Below are 24,377 nucleotides of genomic sequence, written 5' to 3'. Positions count from 1 at the left end.
AAGAAAGCCATTTCTTAAAGATATCCATAAAAAGTGTCGTTTAAAGTTTGCCACAAGCCACCTGGGAGACACACCAAACATGTGGAAGCAGGTGCTCTGGTCAGATGAAACCAAAATGGAACTTTTTGGCAACAATGCAAAATGTTATGTTTGGCGTAAAAGCAACACAGCTGAACACACCATCCCCACTGTCAAACATGGTGGTGGCAGCATCATGGTTTGGGCCTGCTTTTCTTCAGCAGGGACAGGGAAGATGGTTAAAATTGATGGGAAGATGGATGGAGCCAAATACAGGACCATTCTGGAAGAAAACCTGATGGAGTCTGCAAAAGACCTGAGACTGGGATGGAGATTTGTCTTCCAACAAGACAATGATCCAAAACATAAAGCAACATCTACAATGGAATGGTTCAAAAATAAACATATCCAGGTGGTAGAATGGCCAAGTCAAAGTCCAGACCTGAATCCAATCGAGAATCTGTGGAAAGAACTGAAAACTGCTGTTCACAAATGCTCTCCATCCAACCTCACTGAGCTCGAGCTGTTTTGCAAGGAGGAATGGGAAAAAATTTCAGTCTCTCGATGTGCAAAACTGATAGAGACATACCCCAAGCGACTTACAGCTGTAATCGCAGCAAAAGGTGGCGCTACAAAGTATTAACTTAAGGGGGCTGAATAATTTTGCACGCCCAATTTTTCAGTTTTTGATTTGTTAAAAAAGTTTGAAATATCCAATAAATGTCGTTCCTCTTCATGATTGTGTCCCACTTGTTGTTGATTCTTCACAAAAAAAGACAGTTTTATATCTTTATGTTTGAAGCCTGAAATGTGGCGAAAGGTCGCAAAGTTCAAGGGGGCCGAATACTTTCGCAAGGCACTGTACATCTTTACCTGATGACTGCCAACCATATACACCTTTACCTGATGACTGCCAACCATATACACCTTTACCTGATGACTGATGACTGCCAACCATATACACCTTTACCTGATGACAGCCAACCATAAACACCTTTACCTGATGACAGCCAACCATATACACCTTTACCTGATGACTGCCAACCATATACACCTTTACCTGATGACAGCCAACCATAAACACCTTTACCTGATGACTGCCAACCATATACACCTTTACCTGATGACAGCCAACCATATACACCTTTACCTGATGACTGATGACTGCCAACCATATACACCTTTACCTGATGACAGCCAACCATAAACACCTTTACCTGATGACAGCCAACCATATACACCTTTACCTGATGACAGCCAACCATATACACCTTTACCTGATGACAGCCAACCATAAACACCTTTACCTGATGACTGCCAACCATATACACCTTTACCTGATGACAGCCAACCATATACACCTTTACCTGATGACTGATGACGGCTAACCATATACATCTTTACCTGATGACAGCCAACCATATACAGCTTTACCTGATGACTGATGACAGCCAACCATATACACCTTTACCTGATGACAGCCAACCATATACACCTTTACCTGATGACAGCCAACCATATACACCTTTACCTGATGACAGCCAACCATATACACCTTTACCTGATGACAGCCAACCATATACACCTTTACCTGATGACAGCCAACCATATACACCTTTACCTGATGACAGCCAACCATATACACCTTTACCTGATGACAGCTAACCATATACATCTTTACCTGATGACAGCCAACCATATACAGCTTTACCTGATGACAGCCAACCATATACAGCTTTACCTGATGACAGCCAACCATATACAGCTTTACCTGATGACAGCCAACCATATACAGCTTTACCTGATGACAGCCAACCATATACAGCTTTACCTGATGACAGCCAACCATATACAGCTTTACCTGATGACAGCCAACCATATACAGCTTTGCCTGATGACAACCAACCATATACAGCTTTGCCTGATGACAACCAACCATATACAGCTTTGCCTGATGACAACCAACCATATACAGCTTTGCCTGATGACAGCTAACCATGTAGTATACACTGAACAAAAATAAATGCAACATGAAACTATTTCCAAAATATTTCTGACGTTACAATTCATAATAAGGAAACCAGTCAATTGAAAATAAATTCATCGGGTCCTAATCTATGGATTTCACATGACGGAGAATAGATATTCATCTGGGCATAATTACCGTAAATAATAGTTAGGGGCCTGGATCAGAGAAGCAGGCAGTATATCTGGTGTGACCAGCATTTTCTCCATGCAGCACAACACATCAGGCTGTTGATAGTGGCCTGTAGAATGTTGTCCCACTCCTCTTCAATGGCTGTGTGAAGTCGCTGGATATCGTTCGGGAACTAGAACACGCTGTCGTACATGTCGATCCAGAGCATCCCAAACATGCTCAATAGGGTCACATGTCTGAGTATGCAGGCCGCTTTCAGCTTCCAGGAATTGTGTACAGATCCTTGGGACATGAGGTGATGGTGGCGGATGAATGACACGACAATGGGCCTCAGGATCTCGTCATGGTATCTCTGTGCATTCAAATTGCCATCAATAAAATGCTATTGTGGGCGTTGTCCTTAGCTTATGCCTGCTCATATCTTAACCCCACCGCCACCATAGGGCACTCTGTTCACAACGTTCACATCAGCAAATCGCTCGCCCACACAACGCCACACACGCTGTCTTCCATCTAGTAGAGCCAATTGGCCTGGTCTGACTGAGTGTAGGTGACGTAGCCTGTACAAGAGCAGCATAAGGGAGCCCTGCTTGTTTAACATTAGATACCATTTTATCCCACAAAACAGATGACTTTCTTTGTAAAGTGAATGGAAAATATATTTTGACTTAAACCCCCCCCCCCCTACCAGTTTCCTTCTCTTGTAAGTGACCTGGAAGAGAAGTGAATGAATCTCCACTAACATGCATTTCCTGCTTCCTGTCTTCCAGATGCTGGCATCTCCATCCCCATCGTCGTCAGGTCAATTGTCGCAGCTTGGTGCCAGTTTATACGGGCCACAAAGTAAGCACTGCTTGTCCCTACACCATCCATGCATGGCTATGAACACTCCACCGCTGCTCAGCATTCTGTCACTGCCTAGCCTGCATTCTGTCACTGCCCAGCCTGCATTCTGTCACTGCTTAGCCTGCATTCTGTCACTGCTTAGCCTGCATTCTGTCACTGCTTAGCCTGCATTCTGTCACTGCTTAGCCTGCATTCTGTCACTGCCTAGCCTGCATTCTGTTACTGCTTAGCCTGCATTCTGTTACTGCTTAGCCTGCATTCTGTCACTGCTTAGCCTGCATTCTGTCACTGCTTAGCCTGCATTCTGTCACTGCCTAGCCTGCATTCTGTCACTGCTTAGCCTGCATTCTGTCACTGCTTAGCCTGCATTCTGTCACTGCTTAGCCTGCATTCTGTCACTGCTTAGCCTGCATTCTGTCACTGCCTAGCCTGCATTCTGTCACTGCTTAGCCTGCATTCTGTCACTGCTTAGCCTGCATTCTGTCACTGCTTAGCCTGCATTCTGTCACTGCTTAGCCTGCATTCTGTCACTGCTTAGCCTGCATTCTGTCACTGCTTAGCCTGCATTCTGTCACTGCCTAGCCTGCATTCGGTCACTGCTTAGCCTGCATTCTGTCACTGCTTAGCCTGCATTCTGTCACTGCTTAGCCTGCATTCTGTCACTGCTTAGCCTGCATTCTGTCACTGCTTAGCCTGCATTCTGTCACTGCTTAGCCTGCATTCTGTCACTGCTTAGCCTGCATTCTGTCACTGCTTAGCCTGCATTCTGTCACTGCTTAGCCTGCATTCTGTCACTGCTTAGCCTGCATTCTGTCACTGCTTAGCCTGCATTCTGTCACTGCCTAGCCTGCATTCTGTCACTGCTTAGCCTGCATTCTGTCACTGCTTAGCCTGCATTCTGTCACTGCTTAGCCTGCATTCTGTCACTGCTTAGCCTGCATTCTGTCACTGCTTAGCCTGCATTCTGTCACTGCTTAGCTTGCATTCTGTCACTGCTTAGCCTGCATTCTGTCACTGCTTAGCCTGCATTCTGTCACTGCTTAGCCTGCATTCTGTCACTGCTTAGCCTGCATTCTGTCACTGCTTAGCCTGCATTCTGTCACTGCTTAGCCTGCATTCTGTCACTGCTTAGCCTGCATTCTGTCACTGCCTAGCCTGCATTCTGTCACTGCTTAGCCTGCATTCTGTCACTGCTTAGCCTGCATTCTGTCACTGCTTAGCCTGCATTCTGTCACTGCTTAGCCTGCATTCTGTCACTGCTTAGCCTGCATTCTGTCACTGCTTAGCCTGCATTCTGTCACTGCTTAGCCTGCATTCTGTCACTGCTTAGCCTGCATTCTGTCACTGCTTAGCCTGCATTCTGTCACTGCTTAGCCTGCATTCTGTCACTGCTTAGCCTGCATTCTGTCACTGCTTAGCCTGCATTCTGTCACTGCTTAGCCTGCATTCTGTCACTGCCTAGCCTGCATTCTGTCACTGCCTAGCCTGCATTTTGTCACTGCTTAGCCTGCATTCTGTCACTGCTTAGCCTGCATTCTGTCACTGCTTAGCCTGCATTCTGTCACTACTTAGCCTGCATTCTGTCACTGCTTAGCCTGCATTCTGTCACTGCTTAGCCTGCATTCTGTCACTGCTTAGCCTGCATTCTGTCACTGCTTAGCCTGCATTCTGTCACTGTTTAGCCTGCATTCTGTCACTGCTTAGCCTGCATTCTGTCACTGCCTAGCCTGCATTCTGTCACTGCTTAGCCTGCATTTAGAGCTCTGGTCAAAAGTAGTGTACTTAATAGGGAATAAGATGCCATTTGGGACTAAACACACGTCCTCCGGTCTGATCCTTTAGCTGGGTTAATATGTCCTACCTATGGCATAATGCTCTACAGGAAAGGATTGCGGTCAACACCATATCCTGTTCAGTGCAGGAAGTGGATTGAATTGGCTGAGTTGAAAGTGTAATTGAGGCTGACCTTGGTACACAGATCAATGTAAATACAGTAGCCCTCTGGGTTTTAGGCCCCGTTCCATGTTGTCACTATCGGGCTTCTCCTGTCAGCTGTTGTCTTGAAATACTCAATCTCTGTTTCTCCCAAGTATTTTACAGGAATATAGACTAGCGTCTTCAGAGCTTACCAGTCCAAAGCCTGTTTATCTCCGACTCTAACCCACTGCCTTTCTCCCCCGTCCTTCTGTGTATGTCTACTGAATAAAGGATTATAGCTGACCGTTTTAAAGCCTGTATTTCTCCCAACTATAATCATCTTTCTCCCCTGTCTTTCTGTGTATGTCTACTGAATAAAGGAATATAGCTGACCGTTTTAAAGCCTGTATTTCTCCCAACTATAACCACCTTTCTCCCCTGTGTGTCTGTGTTGTCTGTGACGTCCAGGTGCCCTAGGGTTCCCTATGAGGGGCATGAGCAACACGGCTCAGTTGAATCGCAGCTTACCACAGGGCAACCAGCTACCGAGCCACGTTACCCCTGCCTCTGGAGTCGCCCCCACAATGTCCCTCCATACTCCTCCCTCGCCAAGCAGGTACACCCCTCCACTTATAGGCCACGTGCTGACCATTTCCATTGACAGTCACCTAGTTGGCTCTGGGATTCATCTCAGCATGTCTGGTTCTACCGACCTGGTTCAGCCGACTGATGCATTAGTTGCTTGGTAAAAGGAGCATATTGTTCATGACAGAGCAGCTGTCAGCAAGCCCGGTGAGCTCCTCCCTATGGGGTTAGGACTGTTGTTTTTAGTAGGTAAATATCACTCATCGTGTCTAATAAAAACAAGGTTTTGATGAATCAGCTAATCTTATTCCGTTCTCTTTTTAACTGATGTGCTTTTCATGTTGTCCTGATCACGCCACCCTGATCATATCCATGACTCTCTCCTCTCCTCTCCTCTCCTCTCCTCTCCTCTCCTCTCCTCTCCTCTCCTCTCTCCTCTGCTCTGCAGGGGCATCCTGCCCATGAACACGCGGAACATGATGAACACCCCTCAGCAGGTGGGGCGCCAGGAGGTCATGGTGGGGGGCATGCCTAGTGGGGGCAGGACCAACAGCCTGGGCAGCTCGGGCCTGGGCAGCCCCAACCGTGCCTCTCCCAGCATCATCTGCATGCCCAAGCAACAGCAGTCACGGCAACCTTTCACCATCAACAGGTAACACTAGAATGAAGCCAGACCGTATCAATGGGTGATGTATTGACCATTGTGAAGACAGGACATAGAAACCATGAAGACCTGTCGGTCACATATAATAAAGACAGACTTTGAAACGGTGAGACAATTAACAGTATAGAACCATGGAATAGGAGCCAGTCAAACCTCCCTACTACAGTATAAAACCAGTGTCAAACCTTTTACCTCCCTACTACAGAATAAAACCATGGAATAGGAGCCAGTCAAACCTTTTACCTCCCTACTACAGTATAAAACCAGTGTCAAACCTTTTACCTCCCTACTACAGTATAAAACCATGGAATAGGAGCCAGTCAAACCTTTTACCTCCCTACTACAGTATAAAACCATGGAATAGGAGCCAGTCAAACCTTTTACCTCCCTACTACAGTATAAAACCATGGAATAGAAGCCAGTCAAACCTTTTACCTCCCTACTACAGTATAAAACCATGGAATAGGAGCCAGTCAAACCTTTTACCTCCCTACTACAGTATAAAACCATGGAATAGGAGCCAGTCAAACCTTTTACCTCCCTACTACAGTATAAAACCATGGAATAGAAGCCAGTCAAACCAGTCAGACCAACAATATCACTACCACAACAACTGGCAAGTGTCTTCACTGACATTTTCAACTTCTCCCTGACTGAGTCTGTAATACCTACAAGTTTCAAGCAGACTACCATAGTCCCTGTGCCCAAGGAAGCGAAGGTAACCTTCCTAAATGATTACCACCCTGTAGCCATGAAATGCTTTGAAAGGCTGGTCATGGCTCACATCAACACCATTATCCCAGAAAACCCTAGACCCACTCCACACTGTTCTTTCCCACCTGGACAAAAGGAACCCCTATGTGAGAATGCTGTTCATTGACTACAGCTCAGCGTTCAACTCCATAGTCCCCTCACAGCTCATCACTACGCTAAGGACCCTGGGACTAAACACCTCCCTCTGCAACTGGATCCTGGACTCTGATGGTCCGCCCCCAGGTGATAAGGCTAGGTAAAAACACATCTGCCTACGCTGATCCTCAACACGGGGCCCCTCAGAGGAGCGTGCTCAGTCCCCTCCTGTACTCCCTGTTCACCTACGACTGCGTGGCCAGGCACGACTCCAACACCACCAAGTTTGCTGACGACCCAGCGGTGGTAGGCCCGATCACTCAGCGGTGGTAGGCCCGATCACCTTAGTCATAGACTGTTCTCTCTGCTACCGCACGGCAAGCGGTACCGGAGCGCCAAGTCTGGGTCCAAAAGGCTCCTTAACAGCTTTTATCCCCACGCCATAAGACTCCTGAACAGTTCATCAAATGGCCACCTGGACTATTAATCAAAAGGCCACCTGGACTATTTACAGTGACACCAACCACATTGTTTAATACACTGCTGCTACTCGCTGTTTATTATCTATGCATAGTCACTTTACCCTTACCTACATGTACAAACTACCTCGACTAACCGGTACCCCCGCACATTGACTCGGTACCGGTACCCCCTGTATATAGCCTCATTACTAACCAGCACCACCTGTATATAGCCTCATTACTAACCGGTACCCCCGCACATTGACTCGGTACCGGTACCCGCTGTATATAGCCTCATTACTAACCGGTACCCCCGCACATTGACTCGGTACCGGTACCCGCTGTATATAGCCTCATTATTAACCGGTACCCCCGCACATTGACTCGGTACCGGTACCCGCTGTATATAGCCTCGTTAATAACCGGTACCCCCTGTATATAGCCTCGTTAATAACCGGTACCCCCTGTATATAGACTCGTTACTAACCGGTACCCCCTGGATATAGCCTCGTTACTAACCGGTACCCCCTGGATATAGCCTCGTTACTAACCGGTACCCCCTGTATATAGCCTCGTTACTAACCGGTACCCCCTGGATATAGCCTCGTTACTAACCGGTACCCCCTGGATATAGCCTCGTTACTAACCGGTACCCCCTGGATATAGCCTCGTTACTAACCGGTACCCCCTGTATATAGACTCGTTACTAACCGGTACCCCCTGTATATAGACTCGTTACTAACCGGTACCCCCTGTATATAGCCTCGTTACTAACCGGTACCCCCTGTATATAGACTCGTTACTAACCGGTACCCCCTGTATATAGACTCGTTACTAACTGGTACCCCCTGTATATAGCCTCGTTACTAACCGGTACCCCCTGTATATAGCCTCGTTACTAACCGGTACCCCCTGTATATAGCCTCGTTACTAACCGGTACCCCCTGGATATAGCCTCGTTACTAACCGGTACCCCCTGTATATAGCCTCGTTACTAACCGGTACCCCCTGGATATAGCCTCGTTACTAACCGGTACCCGCTGTATATAGCCTCGTTACTAACCGGTACCCCCTGTATATAGCCTCGTTACTAACCGGTACCCCCTGGATATAGCCTCGTTACTAACCGGTACCCCCTGTATATAGCCTCGTTACTAACCGGTACCCCCTGTATATAGCCTCGTTACTAACCGGTACCCCCTGGATATAGCCTCGTTACTAACCGGTACCCCCTGGATATAGACTCGTTACTAACCGGTACCCCCTGGATATAGCCTCGTTACTAACCGGTACCCCCTGGATATAGCCTCGTTACTAACCGGTACCCCCTGGATATAGCCTCGTTACTAACCGGTACCCCCTGGATATAGCCTCGTTACTAACCGGTACCCCCTGGATATAGCCTCGTTACTAACCGGTACCCCCTGGATATAGCCTCGTTACTAACCGGTACCCCCTGGATATAGCCTCGTTACTAACCGGTACCCCCTGGATATAGCCTCGTTACTAACCGGTACCCCCTGGATATAGCCTCGTTACTAACCGGTACCCCCTGGATATAGCCTCGTTACTAACCGGTACCCCCTGGATATAGCCTCGTTACTAACCGGTACCCCCTGTATATAGCCTCGTTACTAACCGTTACCCCCTGGATATAGCCTCGTTACTAACCGGTACCCCCTGGATATAGCCTCGTTACTAACCGGTACCCCCTGGATATAGACTCGTTACTAACCGGTACCCCCTGGATATAGCCTCGTTACTAACCGGTACCCCCTGGATATAGCCTCGTTACTAACCGGTACCCCCTGGATATAGCCTCGTTACTAACCGGTACCCCCTGGATATAGCCTCGTTACTAACCGGTACCCCCTGTATATAGACTCGTTAATAACCGGTACCCCCTGGATATAGCCTCTTTACTAACCGGTACCCCCTGGATATAGCCTCGTTACTAACCGGTACCCGCTGTATATAGCCTCGTTACTAACCGGTACCCCCTGTATATAGCCTCGTTACTAACCGGTACCCCCTGGATATAGACTCGTTACTAACCGGTACCCCCTGGATATAGCCTCGTTACTAACCGGTACCCCCTGGATATAGCCTCGTTACTAACCGGTACCCCCTGGATATAGCCTCGTTACTAACCGGTACCCCCTGGATATAGCCTCGTTACTAACCGGTATCCCCTGGATATAGCCTCGTTACTAACCGGTACCCCCTGTATATAGCCTCGTTACTAACCGGTACCCCCTGTATATAGCCTCGTTACTAACCGTTACCCCCTGGATATAGCCTCGTTACTAACCGGTACCCCCTGGATATAGCCTCGTTACTAACCGGTACCCCCTGGATATAGCCTCGTTACTAACCGGTACCCCCTGGATATAGACTCGTTACTAACCGGTACCCCCTGGATATAGCCTCGTTACTAACCGGTACCCCCTGGATATAGCCTCGTTACTAACCGGTACCCCCTGTATATAGCCTCGTTACTAACCGGTACCCCCTGTATATAGCCTCGTTACTAACCGGTACCCCCTGTATATAGCCTCGTTACTAACCGGTACCCCCTGGATATAGCCTCGTTACTAACCGGTACCCCCTGTATATAGCCTCGTTACTAACCGGTACCCCCTGGATATAGACTCGTTACTAACCGGTACCCCCTGGATATAGCCTCGTTACTAACCGGTACCCCCTGGATATAGCCTCGTTACTAACCGGTACCCCCTGTATATAGCCTCGTTACTAACCGGTACCCCCTGGATATAGACTCGTTACTAACCGGTACCCCCTGGATATAGCCTCGTTACTAACCGGTACCCCCTGTATATAGCCTCGTTACTAACCGGTACCCCCTGGATATAGCCTCGTTACTAACCGGTACCCCCTGGATATAGACTTGTTACTAACCGGTACCCCCTGTTTATAGCCTCGTTACTAACCGGTACCCCCTGGATATAGACTTGTTACTAACCGGTACCCCCTGTATATAGCCTCGTTACTAACCGGTACCCCCTGGATATAGCCTCGTTACTAACCGGTACCCCCTGGATATAGACTCGTTACTAACCGGTACCCCCTGGATATAGCCTCGTTACTAACCGGTACCCCCTGTATATAGCCTCGTTACTAACCGGTACCCCCTGGATATAGCCTCGTTACTAACCGGTACCCCCTGGATATAGACTCGTTACTAACCGGTACCCTCTGTATATAGCCTCGTTACTAACCGGTACCCCCTGGATATAGACTCGTTACTAACCGGTACCCCCTGTATATAGCCTCGTTACTAACCGGTACCCCCTGTATATAGCCTCGTTACTAACCGGTACCCCCTGGATATAGACTCGTTACTAACCGGTACCCCCTGGATATAGACTTGTTACTAACCGGTACCCCCTGGATATAGACTCGTTACTAACCGGTACCCCCTGGATATAGACTCGTTACTAACCGGTACCCCCTGGATATAGACTCGTTACTAACCGGTACCCCCTGGATATAGCCTCGTTACTAACCGGTACCCCCTGGATATAGCCTCGTTACTAACCGGTACCCCCTGGATATAGCCTCGTTACTAACCGGTACCCCCTGGATATAGCCTCGTTACTAACCGGTACCCCCTGGATATAGCCTCGTTACTAACCGGTACCCCCTGTATATAGCCTCGTTACTAACCGGTACCCCCTGGATATAGCCTCGTTACTAACCGTTACCCCCTGGATATAGCCTCGTTACTAACCGGTACCCCCTGGATATAGCCTCGTTACTAACCGGTACCCCCTGGATATAGCCTCGTTACTAACCGGTACCCCCTGGATATAGCCTCGTTACTAACCGGTACCCCCTGGATATAGCCTCGTTACTAACCGGTACCCCCTGTATATAGCCTCGTTACTAACCGTTACCCCCTGGATATAGCCTCGTTACTAACCGGTACCCCCTGGTTATAGCCTCGTTACTAACCGGTACCCCCTGGATATAGCCTCGTTACTAACCGGTACCCCCTGTATATAGCCTCGTTACTAACCGGTACCCCCTGTATATAGACTCGTTACTAACCGGTACCCCCTGTATATAGCCTCGTTACTAACCGGTACCCCCTGGATATAGCCTCGTTACTAACCGGTACCCCCTGTATATAGCCTCGTTACTAACCGGTACCCCCTGGATATAGACTCGTTACTAACCGGTACCCCCTGGATATAGCCTCGTTACTAACCGGTACCCCCTGGATATAGCCTCGTTACTAACCGGTACCCCCTGTATATAGCCTCGTTACTAACCGGTACCCCCTGGATATAGCCTCGTTACTAACCGGTACCCCCTGGATATAGACTCGTTACTAACCGGTACCCCCTGGATATAGCCTCGTTACTAACCGGTACCCCCTGTATATAGCCTCGTTACTAACCGGTACCCCCTGGATATAGCCTCGTTACTAACCGGTACCCCCTGGATATAGACTCGTTACTAACCGGTACCCCCTGTATATAGCCTCGTTACTAACCGGTACCCCCTGGATATAGACTCGTTACTAACCGGTACCCCCTGGATATAGCCTCGTTACTAACCGGTACCCCCTGGATATAGCCTCGTTACTAACCGGTACCCCCTGTATATAGCCTCGTTACTAACCGTTACCCCCTGGATATAGACTCGTTACTAACCGGTACCCCCTGGATATAGCCTCGTTACTAACCGGTACCCCCTGGATATAGACTCGTTACTAACCGGTACCCCCTGTATATAGCCTCGCTTTAATTTTTTAAAACTTTTGTTTATTTAGTAAATATTTTCTTAACTCTTCTTGAACTGCATTGTGGGTTTACGTCAGGAAGCATTTCACGACAACGTCTTCACCTGTTGTATTCGGCGCATGTGACAAATACAATTCGATTTTAACGGCACAAGAGCCCAGCTCCTCTTCCCCCAGGTGTGCTCCGGTACACCCCTGTCAGGTATATAAGAGGATAGATACATTAGACTAGCAACTATGAGAACAATAAAGTATCAAGGAGTCTTGAGTCTCAATCAAAATGGTTGTCCTATGATGTGATTGATGGCCTCTGTGGCTGAAAGGAGACGTTGTTGTACTGTAAGGACATTAACAGAGTGAGTCTGTCTGTCGGGAGCTGTTTACTGCCTTGGGTAAACACAAGCTGGGATTGAGAACTCTGCACAGAGAGAAGGGAGGGTGAGGGAGAGAAGAGGTATGAGTAAGGTCAGTTAAAATGCGTAACTTGTTTTGTAGACTGTAGTGTGGCCTAGACTGAAGAGCGTCCTAGACTGTATTGCATCCTAGACTGTATTGTAGACTCTATTGTAGCCTAGCCTCTTGTAGCCTAGACTGTATTGTAGACTAGTGTAGCGTAGACTGTAGCATAGCCTAGACTGTATTGTAGCCTAGATTGTGGCCTAGACTAGAGTAGACTGTATTGCGTCCTAGACTGTATTGTAGACTGTATTGTATCATAGACTGTGTTGTAGACCCGTGTAGCATAGCCTAGACTGTATTGTAGACTCTATTGTAGCCTAGCCTCTTGTAGCCTAGACTGTATTGTAGACTAGTGTAGCGTAGACTGTAGCATAGCCTAGACTGTATTGTAGCCTAGATTGTGGCCTAGACTAGAGTAGACTGTATTGCGTCCTAGACTGTATTGTAGACTGTATTGTATCATAGACTGTGTTGTAGACCCGTGTAGCATAGCCTAGACTGTATTGTAGACTAGAGTGTGGCCTAGACTGTATTGCATTGTAGACTGTATTGCGTCCTAGACTGTATTGTAGACTGTAGTGTAGCCTAGACCGTATTGTAGACGACTGTAGTGTGGCCTAGACTGTATTGCATCCTAGACTGTATTGCGTCCTAGACTGTATTGTAGACCCGTGTAGCATAGACTAGTGTAGCATAGCTTAGACTGTATTGTAGACTGTAGAGTGTGGCCTAGACTGTATTGCATTGTAGACTGTATTGCGTCCTAGACTGTATTGTGGACTGTAGTGTAGCCTAGCCTCTATTGTAGACTAGTGTAGCATAGACTGTATTGTAGACTATTGTAGCATAGACTGTATTGTAGACTATTGTAGCATAGACTAGTGTAGCATAGCTTAGACTGTATTGTAGACTGTAGAGTGTAGCCTAGACTGTATTGCATTGTAGACTGTATTGCGTCCTAGACTGTATTGTGGACTGTAGTGTAGCCTAGCCTCTATTGTAGCCTAGACTGTATTGTAGACTAGTGTAGCATAGACTGTATTGTAGACTATTGTAGCCTAGACTGTATTGTAGACTATTGTAGCCTAGACTGTAGAGTGGCCTAGACTGTAGAGTAGACTGTATTGCGTCCTAGACTGTATTGTAGACTGTAGTGTAGCCTAGACTGTAGAGTAGACTGTATTGCATCCTATACTGTATTGTAGACTGTATTGTAGCCTAGATTGTATTATTCATCCTCTCTTCTCTTTGTCTCTTAATGATGTGGAGAATGATGAGTGTGAAGACATATCTACTGCGTTATCCTGAAGGTGTGTTTAGTGGTCTGAGAATAGGTGTCAACTAAGCAGTTTTAATCTCATCTCTCTCCTCTTCCTCCGCACTTCCTCTCCTTTTCTCCTCTGTCATCACTTTGATTCTTCCCCAGTGTAGCTAATTAGTCCCCACACTACAGTACAGAGGAAGTGGTCCACATCTGTCTCCATGGAGATGGTGTGTAAACCTGTTTATATGTGACAACCATAGATAAGTGTGTGTGTGGTAGTTATGTATCTGTCTAGCTAACCCATTAGGATCATTCCAGTGCATTAAAAACCTCTTACGGCTGAGATCCCGTTAACGGGATCGATATGACAACAGCCAGTGAAAGTGCAGGGCGCCAAAATTCAAACAACGGAAATGTCATAATTAAAATTCCTCAAACAGTATTTTACACCATTTTAAAGGTAAACTTGTTGTTAATCCAGCCACAGTGTCCGATTTCAAAAAGGCTTTACGGCGAAGGCACACCATCTGACGATGTTAGGTCAGTACCTAGTCACAGAAAAACACAGCCATTTTTTCCAGCCAAAGAGAGGAGTCACAAAAAGCAGAAATATAGATACAATTAATCACTAACCTTTGATGATCTTCATCAGATGACACTCATAGGACTTCATGTTACACAGTACATGTATGTTTTGTTCGATAAAGTTCAAATTTATATCCCAAAATCTCAGTTTACATTGGCGTGTTACGTTCAGTCATGTTTTGCTTCCAAAACATCCGGTGATTTTGCAGAGAGCCACATCAATTTACAGAAATACTCAAAATAAACATTGATAAAAGATACAAGTGTTATGCATGGAACTTTAGATAAACTTCTCCTTAATGCAACCGCTGTGTCAGATTTCAAAACAGCTTTACCAAAAAAGCACACCATGCTATAATCTGAGTACAGCGCTCAGAGACCAAAACAAGCCATACAGATATTCGCCATGTTGTGTCAACAGAAGTCAGATAGCATTATAAATATTCACTTACCTTTGATGATCTTCATCAGAATGCACTCACAGGAATCCCAGTTCCACCATAAATGTTAGTTTTGTTCGATAAAGTCCATTTATGTCCGGATAGCTCCTTTTTGTTCGCACCTTTTAGTTCACAAATCCAAATTCGCGATGCGCAGGCCAGACGAGAAGTCAAATTCCATTACAGTTCGTAGAAACATGTCAAACGATGTATAGAATCAATCTTTAGGATGTTTTTAACAAATCTTCAATAATGTTTCAATCTGAGAATTCCTTTATCTTTAGAAATGCAATGGAAAGCAGCTACCTGTCACGGGAGCGCGCCTGACTGAGCTCATGGCCTTCAGGCAGACCCCTTACTCAATCAGCTCTTATTCTCTCCTCCAAAGTAGAAGCCTGAAACAAGGTTCTAAAGACTGACATCTAGTGGTAGCCTTAGGAAGTGCAATCTCACCAAATTTACACCATCTTGGATAGGCAAAGAGTTGAAAAACTACAAACCTCAGATTTTCCACTTCCTGGTTAGATTTTTTTCTCGGGTTTTTGACTTCCGTATGAGTTCTGTTATGCTCAGACATCATTCAAACAGTTTTAGAAACTTCAGAGTGTTTTCTATCCAAATCTACTAATAATATGCAAATCTTAGCTTCTGGGTCTGAGTAGCAGGCAGTTTACTCTGGGCACCTTATTCATCCAAGCTACTCGATACTGCCCCCCCAGCCATAAGAAGTTAATAAGGGCTTTCTATCAAGCACAAGGTCGAATGTTTTCATTGGATGAAAGGGCTGTTTTTGAAGAACCTGATTGGCCTACAGATTCCCATTTGGCATGGGGGGAGTGGGGATGTTTTAAAATGCCCTCCTCACAGCTGAGCGAACACCATTTCACTGGTTAGAAAACAGTGTAGTTTGTAATGCATCACTCCTTCCTGATGTAACACGCTAGTCAGTTAGCCAGAGGAGACTTCCGTCCGTTGTTTCCCCAGTCTCTATTGTAGGATTACAGCAACCAGTGCTGATCTGGGATCCGTTTAGACTTTTCTATCATCATTATATGGCCATGGGGGACCTGATTCTAGATCAGCACCTTGAGCCTGAGAATACAGTCCTTTACAGGTCTTCACTGTGGCCCATCTGCATTCAGAGGCAAATGTGGAAGCCAACTATCCTTAGTAGTTTCTATGTCAAGCTCTACCAGACACAGTGCTATGAAATGTCTGTTATTGGTCTCATCAATGACATGAAATTAGCCTTGAAACAGGGAGAAATGACCTTTAGCTTGGTTCAGAGTCAGATCATGTGATGACTGTGGTGCTCAGCAGTGACTGTGGTGCTCAGCAGTGACTGTGGTGCTCAGCAGTGACTGTGGTGCTCAGCAGTGACTGTGGTGACTGTGGTGCTCTGTAGTGACTGTGGTGCTCTGTAGTGACTGGGGTGCTCTGTAGTGACTGGGGTGCTCTGCAGTGACTCGGGTGCTCTGCAGTGACTGGGGTGCTCTGCAGTGACTGGGGTGCTCTGTAGTGACTGGGGTGCTCTGTAGTGACTGGGGTGCTCTGCAGTGACTGGGGTGCTCTGCAGTGACTGGGGTGCTCTGCAGTGACTGGGGTGCTCTGCAGTGACTGGGGTGCTCTGTAGTGACTGGGGTGCTCTGTAGTGACTGGGGTGCTCTGTAGTGACTGGGGTGCTCTGTAGTGACTGGGGTGCTCTGTAGTGACTGGGGTGCTCTGTAGTGACTGGGGTGCTCAGCAGTGACTGGGGTGCTCTGTTAGTGACCCATTATTACTAGGTTACCGTATGTCATATCAGCCTGTACCTATGACCCTATGGCCTTAGGGTGTTATGGGGTGTTTGGACTTTTTTAGGGACTTTTCTATATTGCGTGGTTTTAAGACTTAACAACTTGAACAGGAATTAAAGGGAAATTATGTTTCTCTCTCCATGTTTCAGGATGTCCATGTTTTGTCATTTGCCCCTGGATAAGAGCATCTGCTGAATGAGTCAAATGTGAAATTGAATTCCGACTGAAATAGTGTCTCTGTTTCAGTATGTCGGGGTTTGGAATGAACCGGAATCCATCGTTCGGGATGAACAACTCGTTATCCAGCAACATCTTCAACGGAACAGGTGATGTTCAAGACATTGATTGGCTGTATGATTGATACCCTTCATTGATGACAGAAAGTTATAGTAGTAATTTGATCATTTATTTTGTGGTTTGTTTCTCTAACTGACTAGATGGAGGTTTGTTTCTCTGACTAGATGGAGGTTTGTTTCTCTAACTGACTAGATGGAGGTTTGTTTCTCTGACTAGATGGAGGTTTGTTTCTCTGTAACTGACTAGATGGAGGTTTGTTTCTCTGTAACTGACTAGATGGAGGTTTGTTTCTCTCTAACTGACTAGATGGAGGTTTGTTTCTCTAACTGACTAGATGGAGGTTTGTTTCTCTGTAACTGACTAGATGGAGGTTTGTTTCTCTGTAACTGACTAGATGGAGGTTTGTTTCTCTCTAACTGACTAGATGGAGGTTTGTTTCTCTCTAACTGACTAGATGGAGGTTTGTTTCTCTGACTGACTAGATGGAGGTTTGTTTCTCTAACTGACTAGATGGAGGTTTGTTTCTCTAACTGACTAGATGGAGGTTTGTTTCTCTAACTGACTAGATGGAGGTTTGTTTCTCTAACTGACTAGATGGAGGTTTGTTTCTCTAACTAGATGGAGGTTTGTTTCTCTAACTGACTAGATGGAGGTTTGTTTCTCTGACTAGATGGAGGTTTGTTTCTCTGACTAGATGGAGGTTTGTTTCTCTGACTAGATGGAGGTTTGTTTCTCTGACTAGATGGAGGTTTGTTTCTCTAACTAGATGGAGGTTTGTTTCTCTGACTAGATGGAGGTTTGTTTCTCTGTAACTGACTAGATGGAGGTTTGTTTCTCTAACTGACTAGATGGAGGTTTGTTTCTCTGTAACTGACTAGATGGAGGTTTGTTTCTCTGTAACTGACTAGATGGAGGTTTGTTTCTCTGTAACTGACTAGATGGAGGTTTGTTTCTCTAACTAGATGGAGGTTTGTTTCTCTGACTAGATGGAGGTTTGTTTCTCTGTAACTGACTAGATGGAGGTTTGTTTCTCTCTAACTGACTAGATGGAGGTTTGTTTCTCTAACTAGATGGAGGTTTGTTTCTCTGACTAGATGGAGGTTTGTTTCTCTGACTAGATGGAGGTTTGTTTCTCTGACTAGATGGAGGTTTGTTTCTCTAACTGACTAGATGGAGGTTTGTTTCTCTGACTAGATGGAGGTTTGTTTCTCTGACTAGATGGAGGTTTGTTTCTCTAACTAGATGGAGGTTTGTTTCTCTGACTAGATGGAGGTTTGTTTCTCTGACTAGATGGAGGTTTGTTTCTCTGACTAGATGGAGGTTTGTTTCTCTAACTGACTAGATGGAGGTTTGTTTCTCTGACTAGATGGAGGTTTGTTTCTCTGACTAGATGGAGGTTTGTTTCTCTGACTAGATGGAGGTTTGTTTCTCTAACTAGATGGAGGTTTGTTTCTCTGACTGACTAGATGGAGGTTTGTTTCTCTGACTGACTAGATGGAGGTTTGTTTCTCTAACTGACTAGATGGAGGTTTGTTTCTCTGTAACTGACTAGATGGAGGTTTGTTTCTCTCTAACTGACTAGATGGAGGTTTGTTTCTCTAACTGACTAGATGGAGGTTTGTTTCTCTAACTGACTAGATGGAGGTTTGTTTTTCTCTAACTGACTAGATGGAGGTTTGTTTCTCTGACTAGATGGAGGTTTGTTTCTCTAACTGACTAGATGGAGGTTTGTTTCTCTAACTGACTAGATGGAGGTTTGTTTCTCTGTAACTGACTAGATGGAGGTTTGTTTCTCTGACTGACTAGATGGTTTGTTTCTCTAACTGACTAGATGGTTTGTTTCTCTGGAACTGACTAGATGGGGCGGCAGGGTAGCCTAGTGGTTAGAGCGTTGGACTAGTAACCGGAAGGTTACCTTGTCAACCCCCGAGCTGATAAGGTACAAATCTGTCGTTCTGCCCCTGAACACGCAGTAAACCCACTGTTCCTAGGCCGTCATTGAAAATAAGAATTTGTTCTTAACTGGCTTGCCTAGTTAAATAAAGGTAAAATAAAATGGAGGTTTATTTCTCTAACTGACTAGATGGAGGTTTGTTTCTCTAACTGACTAGATGGAGGTTTGTTTCTCTCTAACTGACTAGATGGAGGTTTGTTTCTCTCTAACTGACTAGATGGAGGTTTGTTTCTCTGACTGACTAGATGGAGGTTTGTTTCTCTGACTGACTAGATGGAGGTTTGTTTCTCTAACTGACTAGATGGAGGGTTGTTTCTCTAACTGACTAGATGGAGGTTTGTTTCTCTGTAACTGACTAGATGGAGGTTTGTTTCTCTCTAACTGACTAGATGGAGGTTTGTTTCTCTCTAACTGACTAGATGGAGGTTTGTTTCTCTAACTGACTAGATGGAGGTTTGTTTCTCTGTAACTGACTAGATGGAGGTTTGTTTCTCTGACTAGATGGAGGTTTGTTTCTCTGACTAGATGGAGGTTTGTTTCTCTGACTGACTAGATGGAGGTTTGTTTCTCTGACTGACTAGATGGAGGTTTGTTTCTCTGTAACTGACTAGATGGAGGTTTGTTTCTCTGACTGACTAGATGGAGGTTTGTTTCTCTCTAACTGACTAGATGGAGGTTTGTTTCTCTGACTGACTAGATGGAGGTTTGTTTCTCTAACTGACTAGATGGAGGTTTGTTTCTCTGTAACTGACTAGATGGAGGTTTGTTTCTCTGACTGACTAGATGGAGGTTTGTTTCTCTCTAACTGACTAGATGGAGGTTTGTTTCTCTAACTGACTAGATGGAGGTTTGTTTCTCTAACTGACTAGATGGAGGTTTGTTTCTCTAACTGACTAGATGGAGGTTTGTTTCTCTCTAACTGACTAGATGGAGGTTTGTTTCTCTAACTGACTAGATGGAGGTTTGTTTCTCTGACTGACTAGATGGAGGTTTGTTTCTCTGTAACTGACTAGATGGAGGTTTGTTTCTCTGACTAGATGGAGGTTTGTTTCTCTGTAACTGACTAGATGGAGGTTTGTTTCTCTCTAACTGACTAGATGGAGGTTTGTTTCTCTCTAACTGACTAGATGGAGGTTTGTTTCTCTGACTGACTAGATGGAGGTTTGTTTCTCTCTAACTGACTAGATGGAGGTTTGTTTCTCTGACTGACTAGATGGAGGTTTGTTTCTCTGACTGACTAGATGGAGGTTTGTTTCTCTCTAACTGACTAGATGGAGGTTTGTTTCTCTGTAACTGACTAGATGGAGGTTTGTTTCTCTCTAACTGACTAGATGGAGGTTTGTTTCTCTGACTAGATGGAGGTTTGTTTCTCTAACTGACTAGATGGAGGTTTGTTTCTCTAACTGACTAGATGGAGGTTTGTTTCTCTAACTGACTAGATGGAGGTTTGTTTCTCTGTAACTGACTAGATGGAGGTTTGTTTCTCTGACTAGATGGAGGTTTGTTTCTCTAACTGACTAGATGGAGGTTTGTTTCTCTAACTGACTAGATGGAGGTTTGTTTCTCTGTAACTGACTAGATGGAGGTTTGTTTCTCTGACTGACTAGATGGAGGTTTGTTTCTCTGACTAGATGGAGGTTTGTTTCTCTGACTAGATGGAGGTTTGTTTCTCTAACTGACTAGATGGAGGTTTGTTTCTCTGACTAGATGGAGGTTTGTTTCTCTAACTAGATGGAGGTTTGTTTCTCTAACTGACTAGATGGAGGTTTGTTTCTCTAACTGACTAGATGGAGGTTTGTTTCTCTGTAACTGACTAGATGGAGGTTTGTTTCTCTGACTAGATGGAGGTTTGTTTCCCTGACTGACTAGATGGAGGTTTGTTTCTCTGACTAGATGGAGGTTTGTTTCTCTGTAACTGACTAGATGGAGGTTTGTTTCTCTGACTAGATGGAGGTTTGTTTCTCTGACTAGATGGAGGTTTGTTTCCCTGACTGACTAGATGGAGGTTTGTTTCTCTAACTAGATGGAGGTTTGTTTCTCTAACTAGATGGAGGTTTGTTTCTCTGACTAGATGGAGGTTTGTTTCTCTAACTAGATGGAGGTTTGTTTCTCTGACTAGATGGAGGTTTGTTTCTCTGACTAGATGGAGGTTTGTTTCTCTGACTAGATGGAGGTTTGTTTCTCTAACTAGATGGAGGTTTGTTTCTCTGACTAGATGGAGGTTTGTTTCTCTAACTAGATGGAGGTTTGTTTCTCTGACTAGATGGAGGTTTGTTTCTCTGACTAGATGGAGGTTTGTTTCTCTAACTAGATGGAGGTTTGTTTCTCTGACTAGATGGAGGTTTGTTTCTCTAACTAGATGGAGGTTTGTTTCTCTGACTAGATGGAGGTTTGTTTCTCTAACTAGATGGAGGTTTGTTTCTCTGACTAGATGGAGGTTTGTTTCTCTGACTAGATGGAGGTTTGTTTCTCTGACTAGATGGAGGTTTGTTTCTCTGACTAGATGGAGGTTTGTTTCTCTGACTAGATGGAGGTTTGTTTCTCTGTAACTGACTAGATGGAGGTTTTGTTTCTCTGTAACTGACTAGGGGTTTGCTATGAGGCTCTGGAATAGCCTGTTTTATCTGTAAAGTGTAACTGACTAGGGGTTTGATATGAGGCTCTGGAATAGCTGTTTTATCTGTAAAGTGTAACTGACTAGATGTTTGCTATGAGGCTCTGGAATAGCTGTTTTATCTGTAAAGTGTAACTGACTAGATGTTTGCTATGAGGCTCTGGAATAGCTTGTTTTATCTGTAAAGTGTGAGACGCTGAAATGCTTTTTAAATACATTGGGAGGTGACTTGACTAACTGTTCTCTTGTCCTGTCTCTCTTCCTGCTGTAGACGGAAGTGAAAACGTGACAGGTCTGGACTTGTCAGACTTCCCAGCGTTAGCAGACCGGAGTCGGAGGGAAGGAGGTGGGAACCCTACTCCTCTCCTCAACCCACTGGCTGGGAGGGCTCCTTATGGTGAGACCCCCTACCTCCTCTCCTCAACCCACTGGTTCTCTATGGTGAGACCCCCTACCTCCTCTCCTCAACCCACTGGCTGGGAGGGCTCCTTATGGTGAGACCCCCTACCTATTCTCCTCAACCCACTGGTTCTCTATGGTGAGACCCCCTACTCCTCTCCTCAACCCACTGGCTGGGAGGGCTCCTTATGGTGAGACCCCCTACCTCCTCTCCTCAACCCACTGGTTCTCTATGGTGAGACCCCCTACCTCCTCTCCTCAACCCACTGGTTCTCTATGGTGAGACCCCCTACCTCCTCTCATCAACCCACTGGCTGGGAGGGCTCCTTATGGTGAGACCCTCTACCTCCTCTCCTCAACCCACTGGTTCTCTATGGTGAGACCCCCTACCTCCTCTCCTCAACCCACTGGCTGGGAGGGCTCCTTATGGTGAGACCCCCTAACCCCTCTCCTCAACCCACTGGTTCTCTATGGTGAGACCTCCTCTCCTCAACCCACTGGCTGGGAGGGCTCCTTATGGTGAGACCCCCTACCTCCTCTCCTCAACCCACTGGTTCTCTATGGTGAGACCCCCACCTCTCCTCAACCCACTGGTTCTCTGTGGTGAGACCCCCACCTCTCCTCAACCCACTGGTTCTCTATGGTGAGACCTCCTCTCCTCAACCCACTGGTTCTCTATGGTGAGACCTCCTCTCCTCAACCCACTGGTTCTCTATGGTGAGACCCCCTACCTCCTCTCCTCAACCCACTGGTTCTCTATGGTGAGACCTCCTCTCCTCAACCCACTGGTTCTCTATGGTGAGACCTCCTCTCCTCAACCCACTGGTTCTCTGTGGTGAGACCTCCTCTCCTCAACCCACTGGTTCTCTATGGTGAGACCTCCTCAACTCAATCTACTGGCTGGGAGGGCTCCTTATGGTGAGACCCCCTACCTCCTCTCCTCAACCCACTGGTTCTCTATGGTGAGACCTCCTCTCCTCAACCCACTGGTTCTCTATGGTGAGACCTCCTCAACTCAATCTACTGGCTGGGAGGGCTCCTTATGGTGAGACCCCCTACCTCCTCTCCTCAACCCACTGGTTCTCTATGGTGAGACCTCCTCTCCTCAACCCACTGGTTCTCTATGGTGAGACCTCCTCTCCTCAACCCACTGGTTCTCTATGGTGAGACCCCCCAACCTCCTCTCCTCAACCCACTGGTTCTCTATGGTGAGAACTCCTCTCCTCAACCCACTGGTTCTCTATGGTGAGAACTCCTCTCCTCAACCCACTGGTTCTCTATGGTGAGACCCCCCAACCTCCTCTCCTCAACCCACTGGTTCTCTTTGGTGAGACCCCCTCTCCTCAACCCACTGGCTGGGAGGGCTCCTTATGGTGAGACCCCCTACCTCTCCTCAACCCACTGGTTCTCTATGGTGAGACCCCCTTCATTCTCCCCAACCCACTGGTTCTCTATGGTGAGACCCCCTACCTCTCCTCAACCCACTGGTTCTCTATGGTGAGACGCCGTCTTCTCCTCAACCCACTGGCTGAGAGGGCTCCTTATGGTGAGACCCCCTACCTCCTCTCCTCAACCCACTGGTTCTCTATGGTGAGACCCCCTACCTCCTCTCCTCAACCCACTGGTTCTCTATGGTGAGACCCCCCAACCTCATCTCCTCAACCCACTGGTTATCTTTGGTGAGACCCCCTCTCCTCAACCCACTGGCTGGGAGGGCTCCTTATGGTGAGACCCCCTACCTCTCCTCAACCCACTGGTTCTCTATGGTGAGACCCCCTACCTCTCCCCAACCCACTGGTTCTCTATGGTGAGACCCCCTACCTCTCCTCAACCCACTGGTTCTCTATGGTGAGACGCCCTCCTCTCCTCAACCCACTGGCTGGGAGGGCTCCTTATGGTGAGACCCCCTACCTCTCCTCAACCAACTGGTTCTCTATGGTGAGACCCCCTTCCTTCTCCCCAACCCACTGGTTCTCTATGGTGAGATCCCCTACCTCTCCTCAACCCACTGGTTCTCTATGGTGAGACCCCCTACCTCTCCTCAACCCACTGGCTGGGAGGGCTCCTTATGGTGAGACCCCCTACCTCCTCTCCTCAACCCACTGGCTAGGAGGGCTCTCTATGGTGAGACCCCCTACCTCCTCTCCTCAACCCACTGGCTGGGAGGGCTCTCTATGGTGAGAGTGCGTCCCAGTCTGTGAGAAAATAAAACATGTTTACCTTTGCTTCTGGGTTGCTGGGATGCAACGATATTGATGGTTGTCTTCCCGGAGAGAAAAGATCTTCTCTGTCCCTGTATTTAA

General features: G+C 46.6%; 1 protein-coding gene across 1 annotated transcript in view; it reads left to right on the top strand.

Moving 5' to 3' along the window:
- LOC139393678 (CCR4-NOT transcription complex subunit 2-like) overlaps positions 1–24,377 on the top strand; it is an 88,424-nt gene that overhangs the window by 43,434 nt on the left and 20,613 nt on the right. The window contains exons 3-7 of the mRNA XM_071142021.1: positions 2,947–3,019; positions 5,408–5,555; positions 5,973–6,176; positions 17,057–17,136; positions 21,947–22,072. Coding sequence (XP_070998122.1) covers positions 2,947–3,019; positions 5,408–5,555; positions 5,973–6,176; positions 17,057–17,136; positions 21,947–22,072 — 631 coding nt within the window. The remainder of the gene's footprint in view (positions 1–2,946; positions 3,020–5,407; positions 5,556–5,972; positions 6,177–17,056; positions 17,137–21,946; positions 22,073–24,377) is intronic.

This window comes from Oncorhynchus clarkii, unplaced genomic scaffold, assembly GCF_045791955.1.
Source record: "Oncorhynchus clarkii lewisi isolate Uvic-CL-2024 unplaced genomic scaffold, UVic_Ocla_1.0 unplaced_contig_795_pilon_pilon, whole genome shotgun sequence".
Classification (NCBI taxonomy): Eukaryota; Metazoa; Chordata; class Actinopteri; order Salmoniformes; family Salmonidae; genus Oncorhynchus; species Oncorhynchus clarkii.
The sequence above is the reverse complement of the archived record's forward strand: the minus strand, read 5'-3'. Positions and strand labels throughout refer to the sequence as shown.